The 23,186-nt window shown below is 31.2% G+C and overlaps 2 protein-coding genes and 1 long non-coding RNA gene across 18 annotated transcripts; 2 read left to right on the top strand and 1 right to left on the bottom strand.

Annotated features, from left to right (window-relative positions):
• The first annotated feature begins 217 nt into the window (after positions 1 to 217).
• Positions 218 to 6,283, top strand: LOC146956508 (uncharacterized). 15 transcript variants are annotated; one of them, XR_015020196.1, is made up of 9 exons: positions 218 to 433; positions 726 to 755; positions 848 to 1,029; positions 1,268 to 1,360; positions 1,717 to 2,092; positions 2,316 to 2,685; positions 2,766 to 3,128; positions 3,345 to 5,186; positions 5,857 to 6,283. It is a non-coding gene; the product is annotated as an uncharacterized LOC146956508 (long non-coding RNA). The 15 variants fall into 15 exon arrangements; XR_015020197.1 differs by having other exon boundaries at positions 715 to 755; XR_015020203.1 differs by having other exon boundaries at positions 220 to 1,029; positions 3,345 to 3,853; positions 4,810 to 4,906; positions 5,030 to 5,186.
• Positions 6,284 to 18,797: 12,514 nt separating this feature from the next.
• LOC146956507 (non-specific lipid transfer protein GPI-anchored 15-like) lies at positions 18,798 to 19,902 on the bottom strand. Its single transcript, XM_085729234.1, has 3 exons — positions 19,502 to 19,902; positions 19,195 to 19,326; positions 18,798 to 19,089 (listed from the first exon to the last, which is right to left on the bottom strand). Exons 1-3 carry the CDS (start codon positions 19,818 to 19,820, stop codon positions 18,962 to 18,964), a joined length of 579 nt encoding a protein of 192 aa, XP_085585360.1. The 5' UTR covers positions 19,821 to 19,902; the 3' UTR covers positions 18,798 to 18,961.
• Positions 19,903 to 21,091: 1,189 nt separating this feature from the next.
• Positions 21,092 to 23,186, top strand: LOC146956506 (non-specific lipid transfer protein GPI-anchored 16-like). Of its 2 annotated transcripts, none has more exons than XM_085729229.1 (4): positions 21,092 to 21,522; positions 21,654 to 21,680; positions 22,627 to 22,695; positions 22,832 to 23,186. In XM_085729229.1, exons 1-4 carry the CDS (start codon positions 21,177 to 21,179, stop codon positions 22,981 to 22,983), a joined length of 594 nt encoding a protein of 197 aa, XP_085585355.1. In that variant the 5' UTR covers positions 21,092 to 21,176; the 3' UTR covers positions 22,984 to 23,186. The 2 variants fall into 2 exon arrangements, with proteins under 2 accessions (XP_085585355.1, XP_085585351.1); XM_085729225.1 differs by having other exon boundaries at positions 21,119 to 21,522; positions 22,835 to 23,186.

Raw genomic sequence — 23,186 nt, 5'->3', positions numbered from 1 at the left:
TTTGAACTATTGCCATCAGATTGTTTAGAAAGTAGCAATTAAGTTGTTGTGGGGTATGTTTGAATTGATGTTTTAGTGTTTGGGTTAAAATTGAAGTCTTTATAAGTAATAAGCTGTCAATTAAGTTGTTTTGCAGAAGCTTAAGTTGGAATACAAGTTGTTGCAGGTATGGTTATGTGTTCTTTATATTACCAATACTAAACTAGATAGGAAAATCAATGTCCGTGGAAATTACAATTTTGCCCTTAATAAGGGCATTTTCGTAAATTAGTAAATGGACTCCCCTTGCCTATATATATGTGAAAAGGAAAAAAAAAAAAAACAAAAGAAGGGGGACGAGAGATTGGAAAGGGAGAGGAAGAAGGGGATGAGAGAAAGAGGAAACAGGAACAGAGAAATAAGGGTCGACGTCTTCTTCTTCTTCATCAAAGAGGTGATTTTCTTATTCCTTCTTGAATCTAAGGCCATGCATGTCTCAGATTGAATGAGTTTTGTGCTTTTAATTCAAAAATTTAGGTTTTTGGTTTGTTTCTTTGCAATTTTGGGTTTAATTCATCTATGTGAAATTAAATTTCTCAATTTGTATAGTTTTGAACTATTGCCATCAGATTGTTTAGAAAGTAGCAATTAAGTTGTTGTGGGGTATGTTTGAATTGATGTTTTAGTGTTTGGGTTAAAATTGAAGTCTTTATAAGTAATAAGCTGTCAATTAAGTTGTTTTGCAGAAGCTTAAGTTGGAATACAAGTTGTTGCAGGTATGGTTATGTGTTCTTTATATTACCAATGATATATTTAAGTTACCATATGAGTAGTTGGTGGACTGATAAACTGTTTTGGGAGTTGACAGAATTGTTTAAATCATAATTGAGCTGTTTTAGAAGCTGACAGAAAGTGATTATGGAGGATTAGGGCAAGGGCAGAAGTGGATAAATTGTAATTAGGCCGTTGATTTGGATACAAGCTAGGAATAAGCTGGTTTTGGAAGAAGTTTGGTGAAACCCGTATTTGTGACAGGGCTCCACTAAAAGGGTAAGAACTCACTCCCTGTAACGTCGAATCAAGTGATTTTTGTTCTTGGTTTTTGATGATTAAACTGATTTGGGCTGTTTTTGGTTTAATTTGTGCTGAGAAGAAATATCAATGATTAGTTTCTGATGCAAATATGTCTCTGCAGAAGTTGTTTTTGTGTTTTAAAGATGTTATAACTTTGTATAGCATATTTCTATTTTTTTTTCTAACTTCCGTGTGATGATTCTTTGCAAAACAGAGAGACATTTCATGGTGCACTGAGTTTTGCGGCCTCACTTTCCCACTTTGGCTGAATCTATAGCTTTGAGGTGGTGACTTCAATTGCCTTTAGGTACTGACTTCAATTCAATGTCTTTAAGATTAAATTTGTCATCAATCATGGTAGGAATTGGAAGTTTGTTCCATTTTTAAGGCATTTTGCTAACTTAAGAATTAAGACTTAGCGTAAAAAGTGCATCAAGTTTAAAGATTCCAATGCAGCAGAAAGCTCTTAAAATCAGGTTTTGCATCTCTCTCCCAGACACACAAACGAAAGCACACACACTGACACACTATGTATATCTTAAATTTGTCGATATAATTCTGAGTTGTTAGTGAGTGTGATTTTCATTTGAAATTTTAGTGTTTGAACTTTTGTGTTGATAACTAATTTTATAAGCTTTTCTTTTCTGAATTATTGACATGCAGCCCCCGGTAGCTCCGCTTATGGTGCATAAGACGTCCTGATTGAGTTGGTGTGGCCTGTTTGATGTTCTCGGTCATCTTGCACAAATTATTTGAAGATGAAATAGTTGAAAATGCAAGAAGTCTATTGGATAAATATCACTTGATGAGGGATGGATTCAAGCCTGTAAAAATAAAATCAGAGTGATTCTGGTGGAAGCCTTCATCCTATGAAAAATTAGAGAAAATTGGTGGTTCTGATTTCAGTGCTTGGACAAGTGAGTATGTACCTGCATATCAGTTAGAGATTGACCCCAAGATAATGGGAGATTGAAAGTTTCAGGGCTGGAAGAAGTCTTCAGAGAATAGGTGGGAAGTTCTTTTGACTCACTCTCAAATGGTACTTTATCTCTTCCTTTTGTATCGACCTTTATATTTTTAGTGATGTTTTTTTTGTTATTTTATTATTAGTAGTTGTGGCTCAACTATTTAAGTAAGCCAAGTAGTGGACTTCATCTTTTGTCCGTAGTTTTATTAAAAAATAGAAGGAAAAGAATATAATTAGAAGAGATAAATAATGCTTATTACAAAACTCATTCAAAATCTGTGTTGAATAATTTCAGTACTTGGTATTTGACATTCAGACAATCTTTTCATTGTTAAGAAGTCTTGTGCGAAACTTGTGGCTGATGCGAAGGTTAGTTTCAAGATCAAATGTGTGTGCCAAGTAAAGTAGTGTAATCAAGTAAATTTATGTGTATGTTTAACACTTATATGTCATGTTTAACGATTTCAAATGTGCAGGGTGAAAATGCTGGTTTTTATCCATGTGAGCTGAAAAATCTCATTGGTCACAAGATGCTTTTTGTTGTTGATCATTCATCCAATGCAGTTTCCAGGTCTGATGAATCTTATCGTGTTGGGAGGGTCTGTATGGATGCTAAAATTATTGAAGTGTTTGAGGATGGGGATGCAAATTTTTCAAATGTCAAGGTTGGACAGTGATTGCTGTGTGAAGATATTATTTTAGATTTATATAGAAAAATAATGTATTTCTCATTTTTGTTTTCCAGGGAAATGTGGAAGGTTCTTCTGCATTGAATAAGGATGATAATGCTGCTGCTGGAGCGCAGTAAGGTGAAATGTTGTCCGGGGTAACTGCTGACCCTCATGATTTTGTCAAGGGTTCTGTTTTGTTGCCTAAGATGGTGCCTGCAGATTTGCTTGGCAAAAGGAAATTGACTAAGGTTGGTTCATGACATAATTGTGTTTTTTGGTTTAAAACTGTCATATATAGGTGTGAGAAAAAGACTTTGGGGAAAATATGCAGCAGAGATCAGAGACACAACAAGAAAAGGAAGAAGTGTTTGGCTTGGAACATCTGACAGTGCTGAGGATGCTGCTTTAGCTTACGATCTAGCTGCATTTTCAATGAGGTAATAATCTTGTGCTCAATTTTTCTGTTCAAAGGGTCAAAGGATATTTGCAAGAGATTCAATGTGATTGCAGAAAGGGTTTTCACCTGCACTTGCATTCAAAATTCAAATTAAAGTATTGAATTTTAAAGCAAATATACGACATTAGTTAGTAGGATTATGTTACACTAACATTCTTGAAATGTATTGTTGTCTGAATTGAATAATTTTTGTCAGGGTTCTCTACGTGACAAGGCAAGCAGATGAATATGTAATTCGTCGCGATGATTGGTTTTAAATCGTTTCTTCTCCACATTATCTCTCTGAAATTGTACTCCCTTTCGTTCTGTCTCTATAATTTATACTTTTCTATTGCTTATACTGCAATGATTCATCTAACTAAGCCTATATTTGATACTGTTGAAGGTTATATACGCCAGTTTTGTGGTTTGCTACTGCTGGATCAAATCTAACAATCTGGCTACTTATATTTCTGTTCTCCGCCTGTTTTTCTTTTAAATTTAAAATATATCTTGATTGTGTTATAACAGTCCTTAACTGCTCATAGTGGTTTCAGTTAAGGTGATATCATTGATTTAGATGGTTTCATTTTCATGTCTTCATTCCTTTTCCTCCTCTTATTTGGATTGCTGAACCGCCTGTTTTAGCAATATGCAGATGATTCGGACATTACTTGTGTTCATCATCATCGTAAATTCTTAAAGGACCATGTTGTTTTTAAGGAGGTATTTTTCACTCTATATTCCATTTTTAGAGAGCTGCAAGGTTGTGTGTAGATCTAAAGATGTGGAAGAATTTTTTGCTTATAATTCGGCTGCAAATGTTGCATGTTCGGATAGTTGGAAGCTGTTGTTTGCACTTGCATTTTATTCATGTTTTTTAATTTTTTTTTATCATGAGAGGAATTCATGAGGTGAACCATAATCAGTGATGGCTTTCTAATCAGTTGGAGTCACGGGACATTGCTGGTTGAATCAAAGTTGTCCTCATATCTAAGAACCTGACCTTTGTATTCCACCTCTTTGCTAGGGTTGCATTTTGAGGGGACTGACAGTTTGAATCCCTGTCCATTGTATGGTAGGAGGTCTGTATTTGTCTTTGGTTTTCCAAACACATTGGCTGCAATGGAATCACTAAATTATTTTGATAAATTAGCATTGCTAAGTTCTTTATGCAATGATGATAGCATTTGCTGTAGTGATATACATTGGTGATCACAAAAATCCAATTAATCCTTAGGTAGTTGCTCTGTTACGTTGCACTGCTCCATTCTTCAAATAACTATTTAAACTATGATATTACATTGTTTGTGGTTGAGAAAAGTGTGCCTCACCCCTTTGTAGTGACCAGCATTTTCACATACCTATTCATAAAGTTTGCAACTATACTTTTCAGTGACGCTAGAAACTTAAACTTAGATTGCTGTCAAAATGAAAACCTTGAACTTAGATTGATGATGAATTAATTTGGACTTCCAATGGGCAAAGAGTATATTCTAGGTTGGATAAAAATGAGATATATTTCAAATTAAAAAGTTTCTTTGTGCACCAATATGATCCTCAAATGATTGCAAGGACTGATAAATGGCATGGTTCTCTTGGAAATGAGGGATCATATATTGTGATTCCTAAGTATCTGTTTTAGAACTTTCATGCATGTGATTAGATTATATATTCTTCAGAGGTGACAACCAAAAATTTGAATGCCTATAAAAAGAAGTTAAAGAGTTTTGATGAGCACTGTCACTGTGATCATGGTTTCAACTTTTATTAATCAAGGTAAAGTTAATATCTTTCTAAAGAAAATCATATGTTCTTATGAGCAATTAAGTTATAAAGATCACAAATTCTAAGGAAACAAAAATGAAGTCAGTTTTAAGTAACCTTTGTTTTGATTATTAGTTCAAGCCTGAGGAGATAAATGCTATCAACAAAGACTTTGATGAGCCTGGAACGCTTGCTCCAACTGGATACGCTTGCTCCAACTGGATTACATATTGGTGGTACTAAATATATGGCGATTCAAGGTGAAGCCGGAGTTGTCATTCGAGGGAAGAAGGTATAGACTGTTGCTTCTGTTTTCATTTGATTTAATTTGCATAAATTCATAATGTAGTGTAATGAATCATCTATGCTATGCTATGCTTTAGTAAAGATAATCGTATATCGTTCCATTGAATGAATCATCTATGCTATGCTATGCTTTAGTAAAGATAATCGTATATTGTTCCATTGAATCTCAAAATTTGTCAATTTAATTGTAGGGTGTTGGCATGTTAGTCTTTGAAATTAAGGAATTGACAAAAACATAATTGTAATTGTAAATTTCATTTCATCATCATTTACATGTTATATTTGGTTAACAGATATTTCAAGCTATTCTATAAAGTTGAATATTTCTAATCAAGTTGCTACTGATAAGCTAAAACTCGAAGTGTTTACCATATAATGTGTGACTAAAATGAACGTCATTTTACTATTTTAGGGATGTTGTTGTCAATTTAGGAATTTCAGGAACTATTCTTAGAGAAACTTACAATTTTAGAAATCACAATGGGTTTTAACTCTTTACCATTTTCTCTATCAAATTAAAATTGAAAATCTATTTGCAAAGTGTTTGACACCCCAAACCTGCCAGAGGCTGAAGCAATATCCTTTATCAGACTTTTCCATGCGGTGACTTTATTGGCTGATGCAAATTTTTCTTATAATGTTTATTTATAAACCAGGATCAGACTGAAGGAGGCTGCTTAAACGGCAACGATGACACTTCTCAGACATCTGAAACTCAGACTAGCAAGAACTTGGGAAAGAGGCCAGTCCAGGGTTTGAAAGGGTTGTGGAGGCATCAACCACTAACAAGCGATCATTGCGCTGCCTGAAGATTGAAGACTGAAGATGAATGCATGGTTGTTCTTTGGATTTAGTTGTCATGTATTATGTCATTTTGTTTTGTAACTTATTTTGGTGTGTTTTTTGTTTTACCATGGGATATAGTAACTCCCATTGATTGTCGTATTTAGCGTCTTCGCCACTTATGTTTTCATATTCTTTGTCTTATGTATGCCTTTGTTTCCTATCCTTTTGCTTTTCTGTGCACTCCCTTATGGTTTGCAATGACTGTTAATGAAATTTGGATGGGGTTTTTGTTTGTTAGTCTACATTGATTACTCATACTTCCATTTCATCATGCCTATATTTTTTCCATTAATGTTGTGCCACTCTTTCCTCCATTATATGTTGTGAATGAGATGTAACTTATAACTTATATGATTATATATTCTCGGGCTGCTGTAAGATACGTCATTATAAATGATGATGCATCGAAAAAAAACTAGAGATTTTAGTTTAAATGTGTCTAAAATATACCACATGGATTAGCCTGGCCACTTCTCTGTGTAGATGAAGTATAGAAGTTCAGATCATAAGACTGGATATGAAATAATTAGGTTGCCATCGTTACATTATCAGGTATAGTTTTTTATGTCAAGAAACCATCATGAAGTGATTACTTGGGCAAGTAGTTTACTTTGTTCTAATTTACTTCCAAATCACCTTACTGATATGCTCTTGTGTAACATTTTCCGAAAACCCACATATGCTCAAATATGAATAAGAGTATTCCTTAAATTTTATTTACACAAAGATGTTCATATCTTAGCTTTTTCTCATATGCTTTTAACCGTATTTTTAGACCTTCCTTTGAAAGCCCGTAATAGGACATGATTATTAATATGCATATAAGGTTGTTTTTTAAGTCAGAACTATGATTCGATTAAGATGTTTCTCTTTTTTTTTTTTTAAGTTAAGAATTGATGGGTATTGAATTATGATTGTGCGTAGCATATATTACAATCTTTTTAAGTCAAAACTAATTCTCGGCATAAGTTCTTTTTGTATTAGGATGTTTGTTTTTTACCTGAAATGGGACTCATCATCAAATCTAAAAGTAAAGTAGACAATGTTGCATTAGAATCTCTATCTTGTGCGTGTTAATGTTATTAGTTTTCCCTTTCACATGTGTACAATGTACTTAACCCTTTATTTTATGCCGTTTTTTATAGTACTTGAACAAATAGAGTTGCATCATTATTCGTATATAACAAAGTCTTTAGAAATCTTGTGCAATATCCATTAATTTGATTGTAGCATTTTTCTAATCAAATATCCAAGAGTCTTGAAGAGGAAGTATCTAAGGATGACTTTAGAGAATGTGGAGACACACAAGACATATAATTGCAGGGTAACAACAGCTGACAGGAGGAATGCTGAGAAATCTTTAGGTGGTGAATGATTTGACTTCGTCATAGACCGCGACTTACAAGAGTGACAATTTGATCTTTGATTTGGAAGATCCACCAACCAAAATGTATGTCAGACACATCCGCGGCCAGTAAACAACGAAAGGTAGTGGTTACTTTTGGAATTGAAGATGATGGGGCTATTTTGGAAATTTAACTTTGTAATCCATCAGACACAACTACTTTAGAATCTATGTTATATAACTTCTGTTTTGGTTTCGCTTATGGTAGACCTATCTAGGATTTGATATGTTATAGATCATGGTTTTTTATATTTATATGCATGTAATATCTAAATTTCGAATCAGTTTACTTTTAAACGTATTAACAAATATCTGTTTGCCAACAAATTTATCCGAAAAAAAGCAATCCACCCCGTGCGAAGCACGGGTTTGTAGCTAGTTATCTTATGGAAAATGCTAACAAGTGCCCAAAGGGCATTGTTTAAGCATCTAAAAGTAGTAATTTTTGCATTAGAAATTATACGGTTATGACTTTAAAAAATGTTTGACTTGTATTTTCAAGACATAGTTTCTTTTTTTGGGTTCCTTAAACAATGCCCTTAGGGCACTTGTTAGCAAGTCCCTTATCTTATTTACTTGTGTGTGATAAAAGTTCTTCCCAATTTAAGTAAAGAGATATTAACATTTCTGCAACATGACTCAATTTTTCAACTCAAATCACTAGTTGGAGTGGTAGCTACTGTATAAAAAATCTTCTGAATATTCCTTATTAATTATACAGCTACATTACATGACAACGAAAGCTAAATATATAACTTTCACGTAAATCTCACTGTATGCACAAAATCAGAATCAGAACTGAACGACAATACAAAACACAATGACAATAAGAGAAAGAACAAAGTGGAAAACTTTTTTAAGATATAGTGACTAAATTGAGTCATTTCAAAAAATTAACAACACTAGACTCTTGCAATAGAATTTTTTTTTTTTTTTTTTTTTAGTTCACCAAAAAAAAAAAAAAAGAATTTTTTTTTAGTGGTTAAGGTAGTTGAACTCCTATTTCCTATTTAAATCTACCTATTAATGTTGCAAACTATAAATCACGTCTAGATATTTCACAAACAAACAAACCATATTGTTATTTTCTTAACTCCATCATCACGTCTTACACAAATTACATATATTGAGAAGAATTAGTTAGAGAGTACATTGTTAGGCCTACTAAATCCTCACCACTATTACATGATCCATACACATTAAGTTCTCGAATTAAATATATGGCGAAATTCGTATCATGTCACTGAATTTTAATCCTGTTTGTTTTTATGGACATACTTCTTTTGTTTGTTCCTCTTGATTAGTGGCTTTAACCGTGATTGTATTGAAACATTTAGTTTGCTATCTTTGGATCAAAATGTCCCGTTTCAGTAGAAAATTGCTCTTTCAGCCCCCTGCATTATTCAATGTCAGCACAAAGTCTTACTGGAAGTTGGCTTCTCGCAAGCTTTGTTAAGGAAAATAACACACTTGGAAGCAAGTTTCCAGTGCGTCAGGGGGATTTTGAGTAACACGCGCCAGTTTCCGTCTCTTACTCCAATTAATGGTTCTCTTTGTAGACCACAAGGAAGGTATATAATTTTCATAGAAATTTAGGCTTTAGTGAGGATTGAACCTAAAAAAAGAAATTTAAAGAGGAATTTATAATAATATATTGGCGTAAGGCCCCGTTTGTTTAAGATTTTTTTCAAAAAAATATATTTTTTTCTTTAAAAAATTTGTTTAGGATTTTTAGAAAAATCATTTTATCAAAAAAAAAAAAAAATCTATTTTGATCCTAAAATGAAAAACTATTAGGATTAACTTTTCTTAAAATCTATTTTTATTTTTTCAAAAACAAAGAGGTAACACATGTACAAGTTAAAACTCTTTTTTTAAAAAAAATATATTTTTATGGGTAGTAGGCAAACAAAAATAACTTCACATTTTTTTTTAAATCTCTAAAAAAAAATCTCTAGATTCTTTTAACATAAAACCTATTTTTTTTGAAGCTGAAACATATGCACTTTAAATGTAAATGTTGAAACAAATTAAACGTTGTATAAATTTCAATGTAGCTCCTAAAACCATTGAAGCATCTTATGTTCCAAAAACAATGATTCTGTACTCAACACCAGCAACGGCACCAACAAAACCAGCATCAATGAAATTTCTTTTGAAATGGAAAGACTTTGAAATGTACAATGTTCCAGAAACAATGATTCTAGACTCTTTCCATTGAGTATTATTTGAATGAAGAAGTTGAGTTGTACTTTTGAGTTTAATGACTATATACATATGAAATTTGGAATCATATGAATTTGTATATTTTTAATGAATGGTTAATCACGATCAAATTCAATCACATCAAATATTTGTAAAATTATTTTAAGAAACGGTCCAAATAGTGACATCAAGATTGATTTACTTGAATGCATACGAAAAAATTCTACCAAAAAGAGAACATAATTTTGAGAAGTCTTTACATTTCTTGTATCCCTAAAATAGAGTAATTCTTCTATAGCCACGGCCGACAAAAACATTTGGTCACAACTAACCAAAATTTTCGTAGCTACAATTAGAAAATCAAGCAATGCACCCAAAGTCGGAGCTACAATTAGATTGATTGTCCTTTTTCTCATCTCGGAGGGAATGCTCTCGGAAACCCCTTAGGTTTTAGTATTTTGGCGAAGTGTGTCCTATTAACGTTGTTGAAAATGTGAACGCTGAGAGACTTGTGAAATCGGGAATAGAGTTTATTTTTTAATAAGGTCTAATCAAAATCAATATCTAACCCAGAAAATTTAAGTTGACAAAGAAAATTTTCTTATGATGAGTTCAACCTCATTTCAAAGAATAAAATAAAGCCTAATAATTGGTCTAAACAAAACTTAGCCTAATAAGTCAAGTTTAATTGTGATGAGATCACAATTGAGCAACAATGAAGCAGAAGGAGAAGCGATAATACACTAAAGTAGAACACTTCATGAGTCAACATTGTAATTCAGAGTTTAGTTGATCAATAATAGTGATGAAGTAGAGGGGGATACAATTTAAGTAATGGTAGGTCCATTTTTCTAACCAAATAAAAATACATAATCAAAGAAAAAGAAAACATATCGGAGAACAATTGGAAGGAGGTTGGATAACACTCATCTTTGATTCTCCGATAGCCCGCCTTTGTCTTTGAACTGACAAGTTTCTAAATTAATAATTTTGGGTGAAAAGAGGCTCTTAAATAGACATTTTTGCACTATGTTTGCATTGGGCTAATGGACTTTTCCCCCTTTCCGAAATACCAAAAACAACAAAAAAATAATAGTTTCTTCTCGCTACAGCATGCGCATGGCGCATGAGGCAGAAGCTAACTGGCATTTCCAGGAAGGCAATGCACAAAGCTTATGGAGCTATATGTGGGGCGCATGGTCCTATAGGATTTTGTGATTTTTCTTCATTCTTCAAGTGTTTTTCTTCCTTATATGCTCTTACGACTTGAGACAAAATTTCCCCAACTTGTCTTGTCTTTAAACCTTTGTTGCTCTTGATTCTTTAACTTTCATATCTTTCATGAGGTGTCTTGCTTTGCTGAATTATATGATTTAAACTATAAAAGACTCAAAACACCAATTGAGTTGTCTAGTTAGGAAAGAAATAGAATTACAAGGACTCAAATCAAAACATATAAAACCACAAGCAACTCACTCCAAAACATCTATATTGTCTTCAAATGCATAGAAACAAACTCCAAAACAAAGCTAAAAACATCATATAATGAGGTATCATCAGTTAGTGATAGAACTTTTCGCCAATAATATTACCAAACACATAACGAACGGGAAAAAAATCAGCCACTAATGCCTTTTACTAATGGATTTTATGCATTAGTGGTGGAGCATGGCCGCCATTATGTAATGCTAGAAACCCACTTGGCTTGGCTTGAAATTTTGGAGTGTGCTCCACTTAAGATCTCAAATCCGATTTTCTCCCGTGTCAATTTCAATAGGCTAGTTTAGCTTCAAAAATAAAAGTATGTAATGCTAGAAATCCTTGTAGAGTTTTATGTATCATACGGTAAGATATTTATGATGTTTAAACGTGCAAATATATGATTTTGATCATGGTTATAATATTCAATTTAAAAAGAAAAAAAAGATTGTATATCAAATCATAATGTTTAATCAAAATATATTTTTATTTGTTATAGAAAAAATTATAAATTGAAGGGATGATGTTTGAGTCCAAGAAAGAGAATATATTATGACTCATAAAACACTTGCAAACATAGAAGAGACTAAAGGAATTCAAACATGTACAATACTTCTTTTTATTACTAGAAACTAGTTACAAACCCGTGCTTCGTACGAGTTCAATAACGTATTCGATAAAAAAAAATTCTTCGAAAGAAGAGATGTTAAAACGACGAAACATTGTGATTCATCATAAAATATGTATGAGCTGATTAAGAGAGCATATAATCAGTTTATGAGATTAGGAATTGACATAATATTTAGGATGAAAACAATTGGAACCAATAAAGGAACCAATGATGTGTGAGTTTACATATTATCCAAAATTATAAAAAAGAGTGTTGTTGTTATAGAGTTACCAAAAAAGGATTGATACCCATATTTACATCAAATGAAATCAAGCAAAGAAGTAGCATCAGTGAGTGAAGATAATCTAGTCTAGGATTAGAGTTAAGGTGATATGTTGAAAGTGTGGATCATAAACACCAAATCTTTATTTGGGAACGACTTGAACGTGCATATTTTTAGGTGGCTTCTCTAGATCAAAAATTAATTATCACATACCTCTAACATATGTTCTTGGCAAAATTTGAACCATTGGCCGCCTAAGTATTTTTTGTAACTTGCTCTCTTTGCCATTATCAAGCGACACTTATACCTTTTTTGAGCTTGTTTGTCGATGAGTGTGATTGTTTTCCGTGTTCCTTTTAGAAATTTCATTGATATCTCATTTGAGAAGTGCTAGGTACAAAACAAATTGTAGTGTTAATTAGAAGTTATATATATGTACATTTCTAAAACATTTACCAAAGCATTATAAAGATTAGCTGTAGGAAAAGAGCATGTTTTATTTTGTTCAAAAGATTAGGAAAACAACATTATAATTAACATGATACTAATTGGAACCAATGAAGGAACCAACAATGTGCAGATTAACGTTACATAATAGTTAGGTTTATAAAAGAGATTGCAAGTTTCATAGACTAACCAAAAAGGGATTTTTGTCAATATTTACATCAGACAAAATGAAAAGAACAAATGGCATCCCAAAGTCAAGATAGTTTACGACTACAGTCCAAAGCGATACGTCAAAATAGTAGAAGTTCAAATAGTTCAACAACAAAGATCTACTTTGGAACAACTCAAATTTGCAAGTTCTTCTGTGACTTTTCGAGATCAAAGATGAGCTTACCACCTTTTTCCATCACTCGTTCTCTGCAGAAATTGAACCACTGCCCACCCAAGTATTTTTCATAGCTTGCTCTATCGGCGGTAATGAGGTGACAATTATACTGTCTCTGTGTCTGGTCATCAATGAGAGTGATTGTTGTGCACTTTCCTTTTAGAATTGTTCTTGACACCTCGTTTGGGAAATGTTAAACAGGAAAATAACTGCAATATTAGTCTAATGCATATTTACATGGATAAGATGTATGCGAATATAGTTACATATAATTTATAAAATAAAGGTAGCATAACTGATTTTAAGCTAAAGAAAATGTAGCATGACTTCTAATTTATCTTCCTATTATCTTCCTATAAAGTCTAGATAAATGCATGCATGTACATTATATGTACCCCGTTGACCAATTAACATTGTTGAAACAAAATAGAAATTAAGCATCACTTCCGCATGTTCATATATAGCTAGCACCATTTGACATTGATGTCTTCGAACATTTGGTGCAACTCTCATAATACAATCCAAACTGGTTAGGATTGAATTTAGCTGTTTTTCCAAATAGTGATGCAGTATGTATCCTAACACAAATTATGCACATGAAATAAAGAATAATGCAATATGTATTTTTAATTTGTGCGTAAAAAAACTCAAAGCATGTTTGTGCATAAAAAAAAGCAGACATTGACTAAGTTTATAAATTCAGCAATTGGCCTCACCTGAGATAGTTTGGACTCTAACTGACTTAAGTTCTAACTGAAGCTTTGACTCTGAGCTTGAGAAGTGTTAAGGTCATGACAACAATTCAAGAAACATGGTCAAAAAACAATCAAATCGAATTGTGAAATAATAAGTTACTCTAATACTGTATTGTGAAATCATAATGCAAACTTACTAAGTCTTAAACTTCTCAACAACCGGATGATGCAGGTTGATGAGCAGCCTCGAACCTGACCAATTGTTACATATATTTGGGTTGCAATTGACTACAAAATGGAAGCAAAGAACTCAAGGTAAATAGATGGTAAATGATAAAGCTACGAAGTATTTTTCCCATTGTGTTACATCAATTATATTCCCACTACATAAGAAAAGACATCTTTCGGGTCATTATCAAACTTATACAAAATCCTATCATCTGATACTGACACAATAGAAAATAATACATTTTCTATTTAGCAATGTTTAGTTTTTTTGAATAAGAAAAAAATATGCATAGTTTGTTACGATATAAAGGTGCAATATATATATATATATATATATATATATATATATATATATATATATATATATATAAGATAAGCATAATTTTTTTAGGCATCTATACCTTTTTTGAAGAAAAAACATCTACAATTTTACTTTTAATTAAAATCAAAATTTTATAAAAATTATATGCATTAGCGCAACAAAAAAACAGACACACATAAAGTATTACTCTAAACGCTAATATGTGTGTGTGTGTGTGTGTGTATTTGCGAGGTTGAAGAAAGAAAATAAAAATATTTTGTATCATTAAATGATAGCATGAATAAAAATATTGGTGAGGTTGTTATGATTAAATGATATTTAAATTAAATATATAAGTGATAAAAAGATAATAAAATTTCTTTGAAAAAAAAGTAATAAAATTAAATGGAACCTCCTTAAAAAAATTAAATGGAACAACTAAAAAAAATTAAATGGAAGAAAAAAACATATTGAAATATAATATTAGAAAATAAAAGAAAAGGTTCCCAACGTGAATTGAAGAGAGATGCTTGTGAAATAAATTGTCGAGAAGTAGTTTTTTGAAGTAGCATTCAACAACTTTTGGCCAAAGCTCATTCCATTCAATTTTATGCATTAAAAAAAAAGTACCTTTTTTTAGTAAGTACTTAATTGATATTGTACTTGGCCTAACTTCTCCTTAAAAATGTAGAGAAGTTGAAAAAAAACAGGGTCAAACGGTATCTTAATCTCCCACAACGGCAGTGTAGAAGCAACTGAATTTGGGAGAAAAAATTAGAAAATAGTTAAAAATAAAAAAATTGGAAAATAGTCAAAAGCTTTTAAAAATATGAAAATTGAAAAATAGTTAAAAAAAAAAATCGGTGAGGTAGCACTCAACCAAGCAATACTAAAAAAAATTATATGCATTAGCATAACAAAAAATATACAGACGGACATAAATATTACTTTAAACGTTAATGTGTGTGTGTGTGTATATATTCGCGAGGTTGAAGAAAGGAAATAAAAATATTTGGTATCATTAAATGACAGCGTGAATAAAATATTTGTGAGGTTGTGATAATTAAAAAATATTGAAATTAAATATATAAGTGATAAAAAGATAATAAAATTCTTTTGAAAAAAAGATAATAAAATTAAATGGAACGGTTCAAAAAATAAAATAAAATAAAGTTAAATGAAAAGAAAACATATTGAAATATAATATTAAAAAATAAAAGAAAAGGTTCCCAGCGTGAGTTGAAAAGAGGTGCTTGTGAAATATATTTGTCGAGAAGTAGTTTTTTAAAGTAGCATTCAACAACTTTTGGCCAAAGCTCATTCCATTCAATTTTATGCATTAAAAAAGTTCTCTTTCTAGTAAGTACTTAATTGATATTGTATTTGACCTAACTTCACCTTAAAAATGTAGAGAAGTAGAAAAAAAACTGGGTCAAACGGTATCTTAATCTCCCACAACGGCAGTGTAAAAGCAACTGAATTTGGGAGAAAAAATTGGAAAATAGTTAAAAATAAAAAAATTGGAAAATAGTTAAAAGTTTTTAAAAATATAAAAATTGGAAAATAGTTAAAAAAATCGGCGAGGTAGCACTCAACCAAGCAACACTAAAAAAATATATATGCATCAGCGTAACAAAAACACAGACAGACGGACATAAAATATTACTCTAAACGTTAATGTGTGTGTAAATATTTGCGAGCTTGAAGAAAGTAAATAAAAGTATTTGGTATCATTAAATGACAGTGTGAAAAAAAATATTTGTGAGGTTGTGATGATTAAACAATATTGAAATTAAAATAATTGATAGTGTGCTTGACCTAACTTCTCCTTAAAAATGTAGAGAAGTTGGAAAAAAAGCCGGGTCAAACGATACCTTAATCTCCCACAACGGCAATGGTGAAGCAACTGAATTTGGGTGAAAAAATTGAAAAATAGTTAAAAAAAAATAAAAATTGGAAAATAGTTAAAAGTTAGTAAAAATTAGAAAATAATTAAAAAAATGGGTGGGGGAAAAATGGGAAATATACCATAAAAATGATGAGGTGGCACCAACCACACCCCATCAATAGAAAATTACAAAAATGCCCCTTATAGGGGCAAAATGGTAAAATTATAGGGATTTATATTTTATATATAGTAAGTAGACTAGATTAGCACTTTCAAATGCAAGGTGTATTTTGTTTTTTTAAGCAAATAGTTTGAGATCACATCGATGAAAATGTGAATATTTCTCAAATTATTTATCTAAATAAAAATAATCAACAATAAAAATCTACCTAAAACCGACTTCAAAATACATAAAATATTTTAACCCAATTTCTTATATTTTATAAACACTTTTGGACAAAGCATCTCCATGTATGGCTAAAATAGTCAGTCTTTAAAAGATTTATAAATGTTTTTTGAAACAAATTTTTTTTACAAATACTAGACATAACATGTTCACAAGTACATGACATTTTTTAAAAACAAAAAAAAAAGTATTATCTCTTATTGTTGAGTTGAAATAAGAAACTACCCTTTGAAGTCCAAAAATTTACTTGTTTAAATAACATCTCTCATAAAATATTTTATGGATTGTTATCTTCCATATATTAAAACTAAAAATAAATTAAAAATTAAATTATTATAAATTAAAAAATATTATAAATTATTAAAGTTAAAAAATAAAACATTATGAACTGTTATAAAAAAATTTATTATATTTCTCATACCCCACATAATGTTTATCTTATAGTTTTTTTTTTCTATCAAAAGAAAGAAAAACTAGGTAATAGATTTTCACATTGTGTGGGATTGTGAAAAACATAAATTTCTCAAATTCTAACGATGCCATAGCGATGCCCATGTGTACTTATGCTATAGTCTGATATGGGTATCGCTCTTTCTAAACCAACTCCGATGTACCATTATAACAAGAGTACTATTCAAATTGCTCATAACTTTGTCTTCCATAAATGCACCAAGCAAATTGAGTTTGACTGTCATATTACTCGTCATCGTCTTCAGCATGCAACAATCACTTTACCGTTTACCTCCTCATCTTTGCAGATTGCTGATTTGTTCACAAAATGCACTCCATAAAACGTTTTCATTTATTGGCTGACAAACTCTCGATGCTCTCAACTAATTCATCGTGAGTTTGAGAGGAGATGTTAGATAGTATAGTGGGGGGACCTCATCAAGGCACAGTGTGGCAAGTGCCACACCAACCTAGGTCCTTTCTTTTTTTATTTTTTTTTACCGGTTCATTGTATAATTTTTACTCATATATTATTACAAACTTAGTTTTTTTTATGTTTATACACGTGTTTATATTTTTACTCATATATTAATACGAAGACATATTTTTTTTTTGTAATTTATACACGTGTCTATATTTTTACTCATATTAATAAGATGACCTTTTTTTTTTTTTAATTCATACATGTGTCTATATTTTAACTTATATATTAATATGGGGACCTTTTTTTTTTTTAATTTATACACATGTCTATATTTTTACTCATTTAATATGGAAATAATTTTTTGTACAATTTGTACATATGTCTATAGCTTTATTCATATATCAATACAAACCTATTTCTTTTATAATTTCTACGCAATTGCAACTTGCTTCCCAAAAAGGAGCGCAACGCGCTCACCCGTTCGTATGCACGGGTATCATGCTAGAGCATGTGATTCATCTCTTGTAAGTTACAACTTGTAACCTATATAGAAAGAGTTGTTTTTAGAATAAATAGTAATGATATAATTTTAGTTCATTTTTAACAAATGAAAAATAGATTATTTTCTTTGTAATTTTGTTTGCTACAACTATTTTTAATATAACTTCTTATTAAATTTAGTATTATTTAATTTTTTGACAAAAAAAATTTTTTTGCCCCACTAATATTGTGAGCCTAGATCCACCTTTGAGTATAGTTATTATTTATTAGTAAGGGTATTTTAGACTATTATATTCTCTAGTATATATTCTTATCGTAAGACTATACATTTATTGAAACCCTAACCAGTCATTGTTTTTCTTCTCCGATTATCTCCATTATTAACAATTTGTTGGTCACATAGCCATGGAAGAATTACTCCCTAAAATAAATGCACTTGATTTTTTTATCTTTTTTAAAGATTTTTTTGTTTTAAACACTTATTATTCGCCATACTTCTTGTTACTTCATTAGAGAATTGAAGAGTTTATAACTTCAGTCATTTGTTTTCTTTTTCTTTTTTTTGGTACAGAAAGAGAGTAGAGCCCAATAGTCATTTGTTCTCTAATTGTTCACTTATATTTTTACAAAAGATGACCAAACAATTCTATGTAACACTACTAAACGGTAGTCTTATCCAAAATATAAACACTAATTAGAGAATTAAATAACATTTCTATCTTCACATGAATGATGCAAAAATTATATAAATTTTTACATCCATTCACAGAAAAGATAGAAACTATACAAATTCTAAAGTCACAAAGAACACACAGTGTTGAAGATTTTGTAATTATTTAATCTTCTCAAGTCCCATGAGACTTGCATTTGAATGTTTGATACTAAGTCCTACCTTTAGTTTTATAATGGATGATACCCTTTCAAAACTTACATCTCTTCGATATGGGACTTCAGTTCTTCGTATCTAGTTCTACGCGTATAGTTACTTTTCTGTTAACTCATTATATAAACGACATTCAAGTACCTGATTTCAATTATAAAAGCTTGAACTAAAAAATGATAATTATCTTACTCTGGAAAACGATTACATATTAATTGTACTATTGGCTTGAATATTCCATAGTAATTATACAACTATGTTACATATATCTTCAATGGCAATGAAATGTAAATATAAATCTTGAGCACTCATCTCGGTATGCACAAACTCAGAACTTGGTGATGACACAAAACACAAAGGCAAGAAGTGAAAGAAACAAGTTGAACGAGACATCAATAGTTCTTCCATTGGATGAGCCACCATCTGTTGATGGTATACTTTTTGATCCTGCTCCACCTGCAATTCACCAAAACTACGTCAACTGAGTGAATCAATAAAATCTATACTATAGTATGATTATTGATGTATTAATTACTTTAGTAAACATAATAATATATTTACCTGAGGGAAAATCTGAGTTTGCAGAAGGTGTTATTGCGCCTTCAGGTGATTCGGTTGAAGAATCAGTTGGAGAATCAACAGGAGAGCCCGCCGGAGAAGTTGAACTTGTAGGAGATGTCTGTCCATTGCCACCTAAATTTATACAATGGGAATAAGTTAATAGTTTAATTTTCCATTAGTACCGACACTTAGGTTGAAAACGAGTCCAATTGTCTGACACATGTTAGTGTCGACACATGTATTTACATTCAATCATTTTTACCATTGATCTAAAACAACTATTATAATTAAACATATTATTGCATACCTTTGCACTGACTAACTGGTGGAGTTTGAACCTTACAAGCAGAAGGGAGAGAAAGAGCAAGTGTTTGATTTATAGTGATTCCAAAAGAGGAACCACCACCATTAAGCAGGGAACATAGACACTGTGGAGAAGATTGGACTACACTTGAGAGTTGTGAGCAACATGAAGATGATGGATTTGAAGAACTACCCATTATGTAGTTTAGACAAGGGCTCAAGCTAGTGAGTGTAGATGTACAACCTGATTGAGCTGCATTTTGTGGACACATATTGGCCACTAGGACCATAACTAGACACATGATATACCCTTTAAATGCCATATTACTCCTTTTATCTTGGAACTAATTCTGATATATCTTTTATACTTATGGATGTATGAAGTGTTGATGAAAAGGTAACGAAGGATAGGTTATTTATATATACCATAAAATACTCTTGAAATTCTAAGAAAATGATAAGTAAAATGCAGGTTACCTACTCTTTGGAATTATATTTTTTTTTTTTTTGAGCAACTCTTTGGAATTATATGACCCTCTTGTTGTACACACATATAAATAAAAAACTTTTTCCTTGAAAGAAACTGTTTATTGTCAACAATTTAATTAAATTAAAATGTAATAATAAACGGTTGCATTTTGACCCCACAACAATTCCGCCACATCTTGTATCCTTCACTAACTTCAAGTCATCAATTTCTCCTTCATTTGCATAGTGATAGGCTTACTTGACAAGTTTACACATATTAAACGACTTAAATAGGTCTTTCGTCCCTGCAAATATAGATCATTTGAATTTTTGTCTCTGAAGTTACTAATCATTCCAATCTGCCACTGCAAATATTAATCATTTGAGAAATGGCCCTAATTACATCTGATTAGTAACTTCAGGGACGAAAATTCAAATGACCTATATTTGCAGGGATGAAATACCTATTTAAGCCAACCACCTCGCCCAATCACCACTTGCCACATGGGCACCATGTCGATAAAGACAGTCCACCTCAGCATAAAAACCTAATTATGATCAAAAGTCAAATGATTAATATTTGCAGTGGCTTATTGGAGGGATTAGTAACTTCAGCGACGAAAATTCAAATGGTCTATATTTGCAGGGATGAAAGACCTGTTTAAGCCTAAACAAAATGTATAAATGAAACGGAGATTATAGTATTTTTATCAAATAGTGTGTATCTATCGTTACTATAAATACAAAATGAAAGATATTAAATTCAAAGCGGGTATATAGTTTTAATCAGAGGATACAACTAAAAAAATAGTATTTCAATTTTAAAATTAAGAGTGTAAATTATTTTGCCCAATTTTTTACAAATAGGTCAATTATTATGGGACTTAAGTGAGTAGTATATATTTAATTAAATATGCCAATATATATATGCTTCAATTCGTCAATGAGAATGGAGTCATTTCAATATTTGGTTTATAATTACAGCTTCATTCTAGCCTAACCTACCAAACTATCTAACTTGGGCAAGTAACAAAACTAGACTATTTCAATAGAATTGTTGAGTAGTCAAGGTAGTTGAACTCCTATATGCATATTCAAATCTACCTATGCTCTCCTCCTAAATGTTGCAAAATATATAAATCACGTACTATATCTTTAATCAAAACCCATCACAATCCTAAGAGTGACACATCATTCTTGCAGACCCAACAATGGGACATCTAAGTATTTTTCAAATGAAAGTGATATCAACATTCCTTTTAATCACATCAGTAAAATTGGTTTTTGGACAGATTAGTACACCTTGCACAGCTTCTATGATTAGTAGTTTCACTCCATGTGCAAATTACATTACAGGAAGCACCAATTATAATGGTTTAATAACACCATCAAGTAGTTGTTGTGATTCATTACAATCTATGATGAGTACTAGTATGGGTTGTGCTTGCTTGTTAATTACAGCCAACGTTCCATTTCAACTACCACCCATTAATAGAGTTCTTTCCTTCTTCCTTCCACAATCATGCAACCTGAATGGATTCCATGCACAATGCAAGGGTACACAATTCATATATATGTTTCCTTTTGTGACAAATTATGTGATGGATTTTCTTCCTATTTTAATTTCCTTTAAAATCATTTGTATATAAAATGTCTAATAAAGGTTTTTATAAATTTGTATATTGCAGCTTCTGGCTCTCCTTTACCAGCTCCAGGTACTTATTATTAATTAAATTAACTCAATTGTTTTTAAGTAGTCAATGGCTAAACTCATGTGGAGAAGTGAGAAATTTGACGTTCGAACCTCAATCCCTATGTACTAATGTCCATGAAGCTATCAACTGAACTTCATTTAGAAGATTCCTTTTAAACATTTTATTTGCAAGGACAGTACTATCCGATCAAGTTTTTAATTACATAAATAACACCGTCTTTAACCTATTCTTTTTCGACACACTTTTTATAGATTAAAATCCATATGAGTCCACTAATTTTTTTGAGAACATTACAATGAAGCTCTCTCATTTGAGTTTTTAAACGGATCTTGTATTCTTATATATATATATATATATATATATATATATATATATATATATATATATATATATATATAAAATTTATAAAAACAAAGTGAAAAGAAAAAAAAAATTTAAAATCAAAGTGAAACCTAAAATTAACTTAAGAGACCAAAATTATAAAATAACCACAAATTTACTAGCTATGGAAAATGTTGTATCTCGCAAGAAAATTCCTAGTAGTTTTAAACTTGATACCGAAGCATGCTATCATCTTTTTATGCCATGGCTTATGCCAAAGAAAATCCAATGTTGACCATGAATTTGTGAGACAGTGTGAACCCCTCCTGAAATGTGAGTGCTTATTTAAACTACTCAATTCAATAAACATCTTCAACCTTTTCTCCACGCCATCATAGATGGTCTCAGATATAAATAATTAATAATACTCGTTTGAATTTCAATCAATAGTATATATATTATAAAGAGAGTGTTACACATTACATTATTAATCCTCTTATATATGAATGTTACATGCTCAACGTTGAGTTCTGGAAATATATAAAGGTACATGGATATGATCTTTAAAAATTATTCAGGATCATGTCATAAATCTTATTCCTCTTTCCATTGCTTTTGTTGGCAGGTCCAGCTATATTTGGATCAAATGTCCCGTCTCTTCCGCCAATTAATGCTTCTCCCTTGAGTCCGCAAGGTAAATATCATTGTTATTGTAAAAATTATATTTATTATGTAAACACAAAATTAAAAGGGTTGGTGACATTTATTTTCTTCCATTATACATCACCCAATTTGTTGACATAAAAAATATTGTCTAAACTTCAACGCAGTAGATGAAACCATTGAGGTAGCTGATTCTCCTAAATATGCAATTCAACACTCAGCAAAGGCACCAGCACCGACAAAACTAGTACCAATGAAGCATAGTCGCCCAAGAAAACTTCAGGAATTCAACTTTGGAATCATGACTTTGAGTATTTAATAAATTGTTAATCACGAGTATTAATAATGCTAGTTCTAAATGAATTACGATTTATGAAGGAAACACTCCTTATCATTCTTCTTTTTCATGTGAACCTTTGTATTTTGTATTGATATGATGTTGGTGTTTAATGATTCATGAAACAAAATGAGTTTGTATTCTACACTTTGTATAATCAACTTATATTTTGATTCCTTTCTAAA

The sequence above is a fragment of the Medicago sativa genome, chromosome 1 (assembly GCF_051527215.1).
Source record: "Medicago sativa cultivar Bolivia chromosome 1, Bolivia_mono, whole genome shotgun sequence".
NCBI classification, from domain to species: domain Eukaryota; kingdom Viridiplantae; phylum Streptophyta; class Magnoliopsida; order Fabales; family Fabaceae; genus Medicago; species Medicago sativa.
Note: the sequence above shows the minus strand (reverse complement) of the source record. Positions and strands in the feature narration are given on the sequence as shown.

Coding starts and splice junctions, on each gene's coding strand:
- LOC146956506 (XM_085729229.1), top strand. CDS start 21,177: ATGGGACATCTAAGTATTTTTCAAATGAAAGTGATATCAACATTCCTT. Junction 21,681..22,626: donor CTCTCCTTTACCAGCTCCAG/GTACTTATTATT, acceptor TTTTGTTGGCAG/GTCCAGCTATATTTGGATCA. Junction 22,696..22,831: donor TTCTCCCTTGAGTCCGCAAG/GTAAATATCATT, acceptor ACTTCAACGCAG/TAGATGAAACCATTGAGGTA.
- LOC146956507 (XM_085729234.1), bottom strand. CDS start 19,820: ATGGCATTTAAAGGGTATATCATGTGTCTAGTTATGGTCCTAGTGGCC. Junction 19,327..19,501: donor ACCAGTTAGTCAGTGCAAAG/GTATGCAATAAT, acceptor GTATAAATTTAG/GTGGCAATGGACAGACATCT. Junction 19,090..19,194: donor AAACTCAGATTTTCCCTCAG/GTAAATATATTA, acceptor GGTGAATTGCAG/GTGGAGCAGGATCAAAAAGT.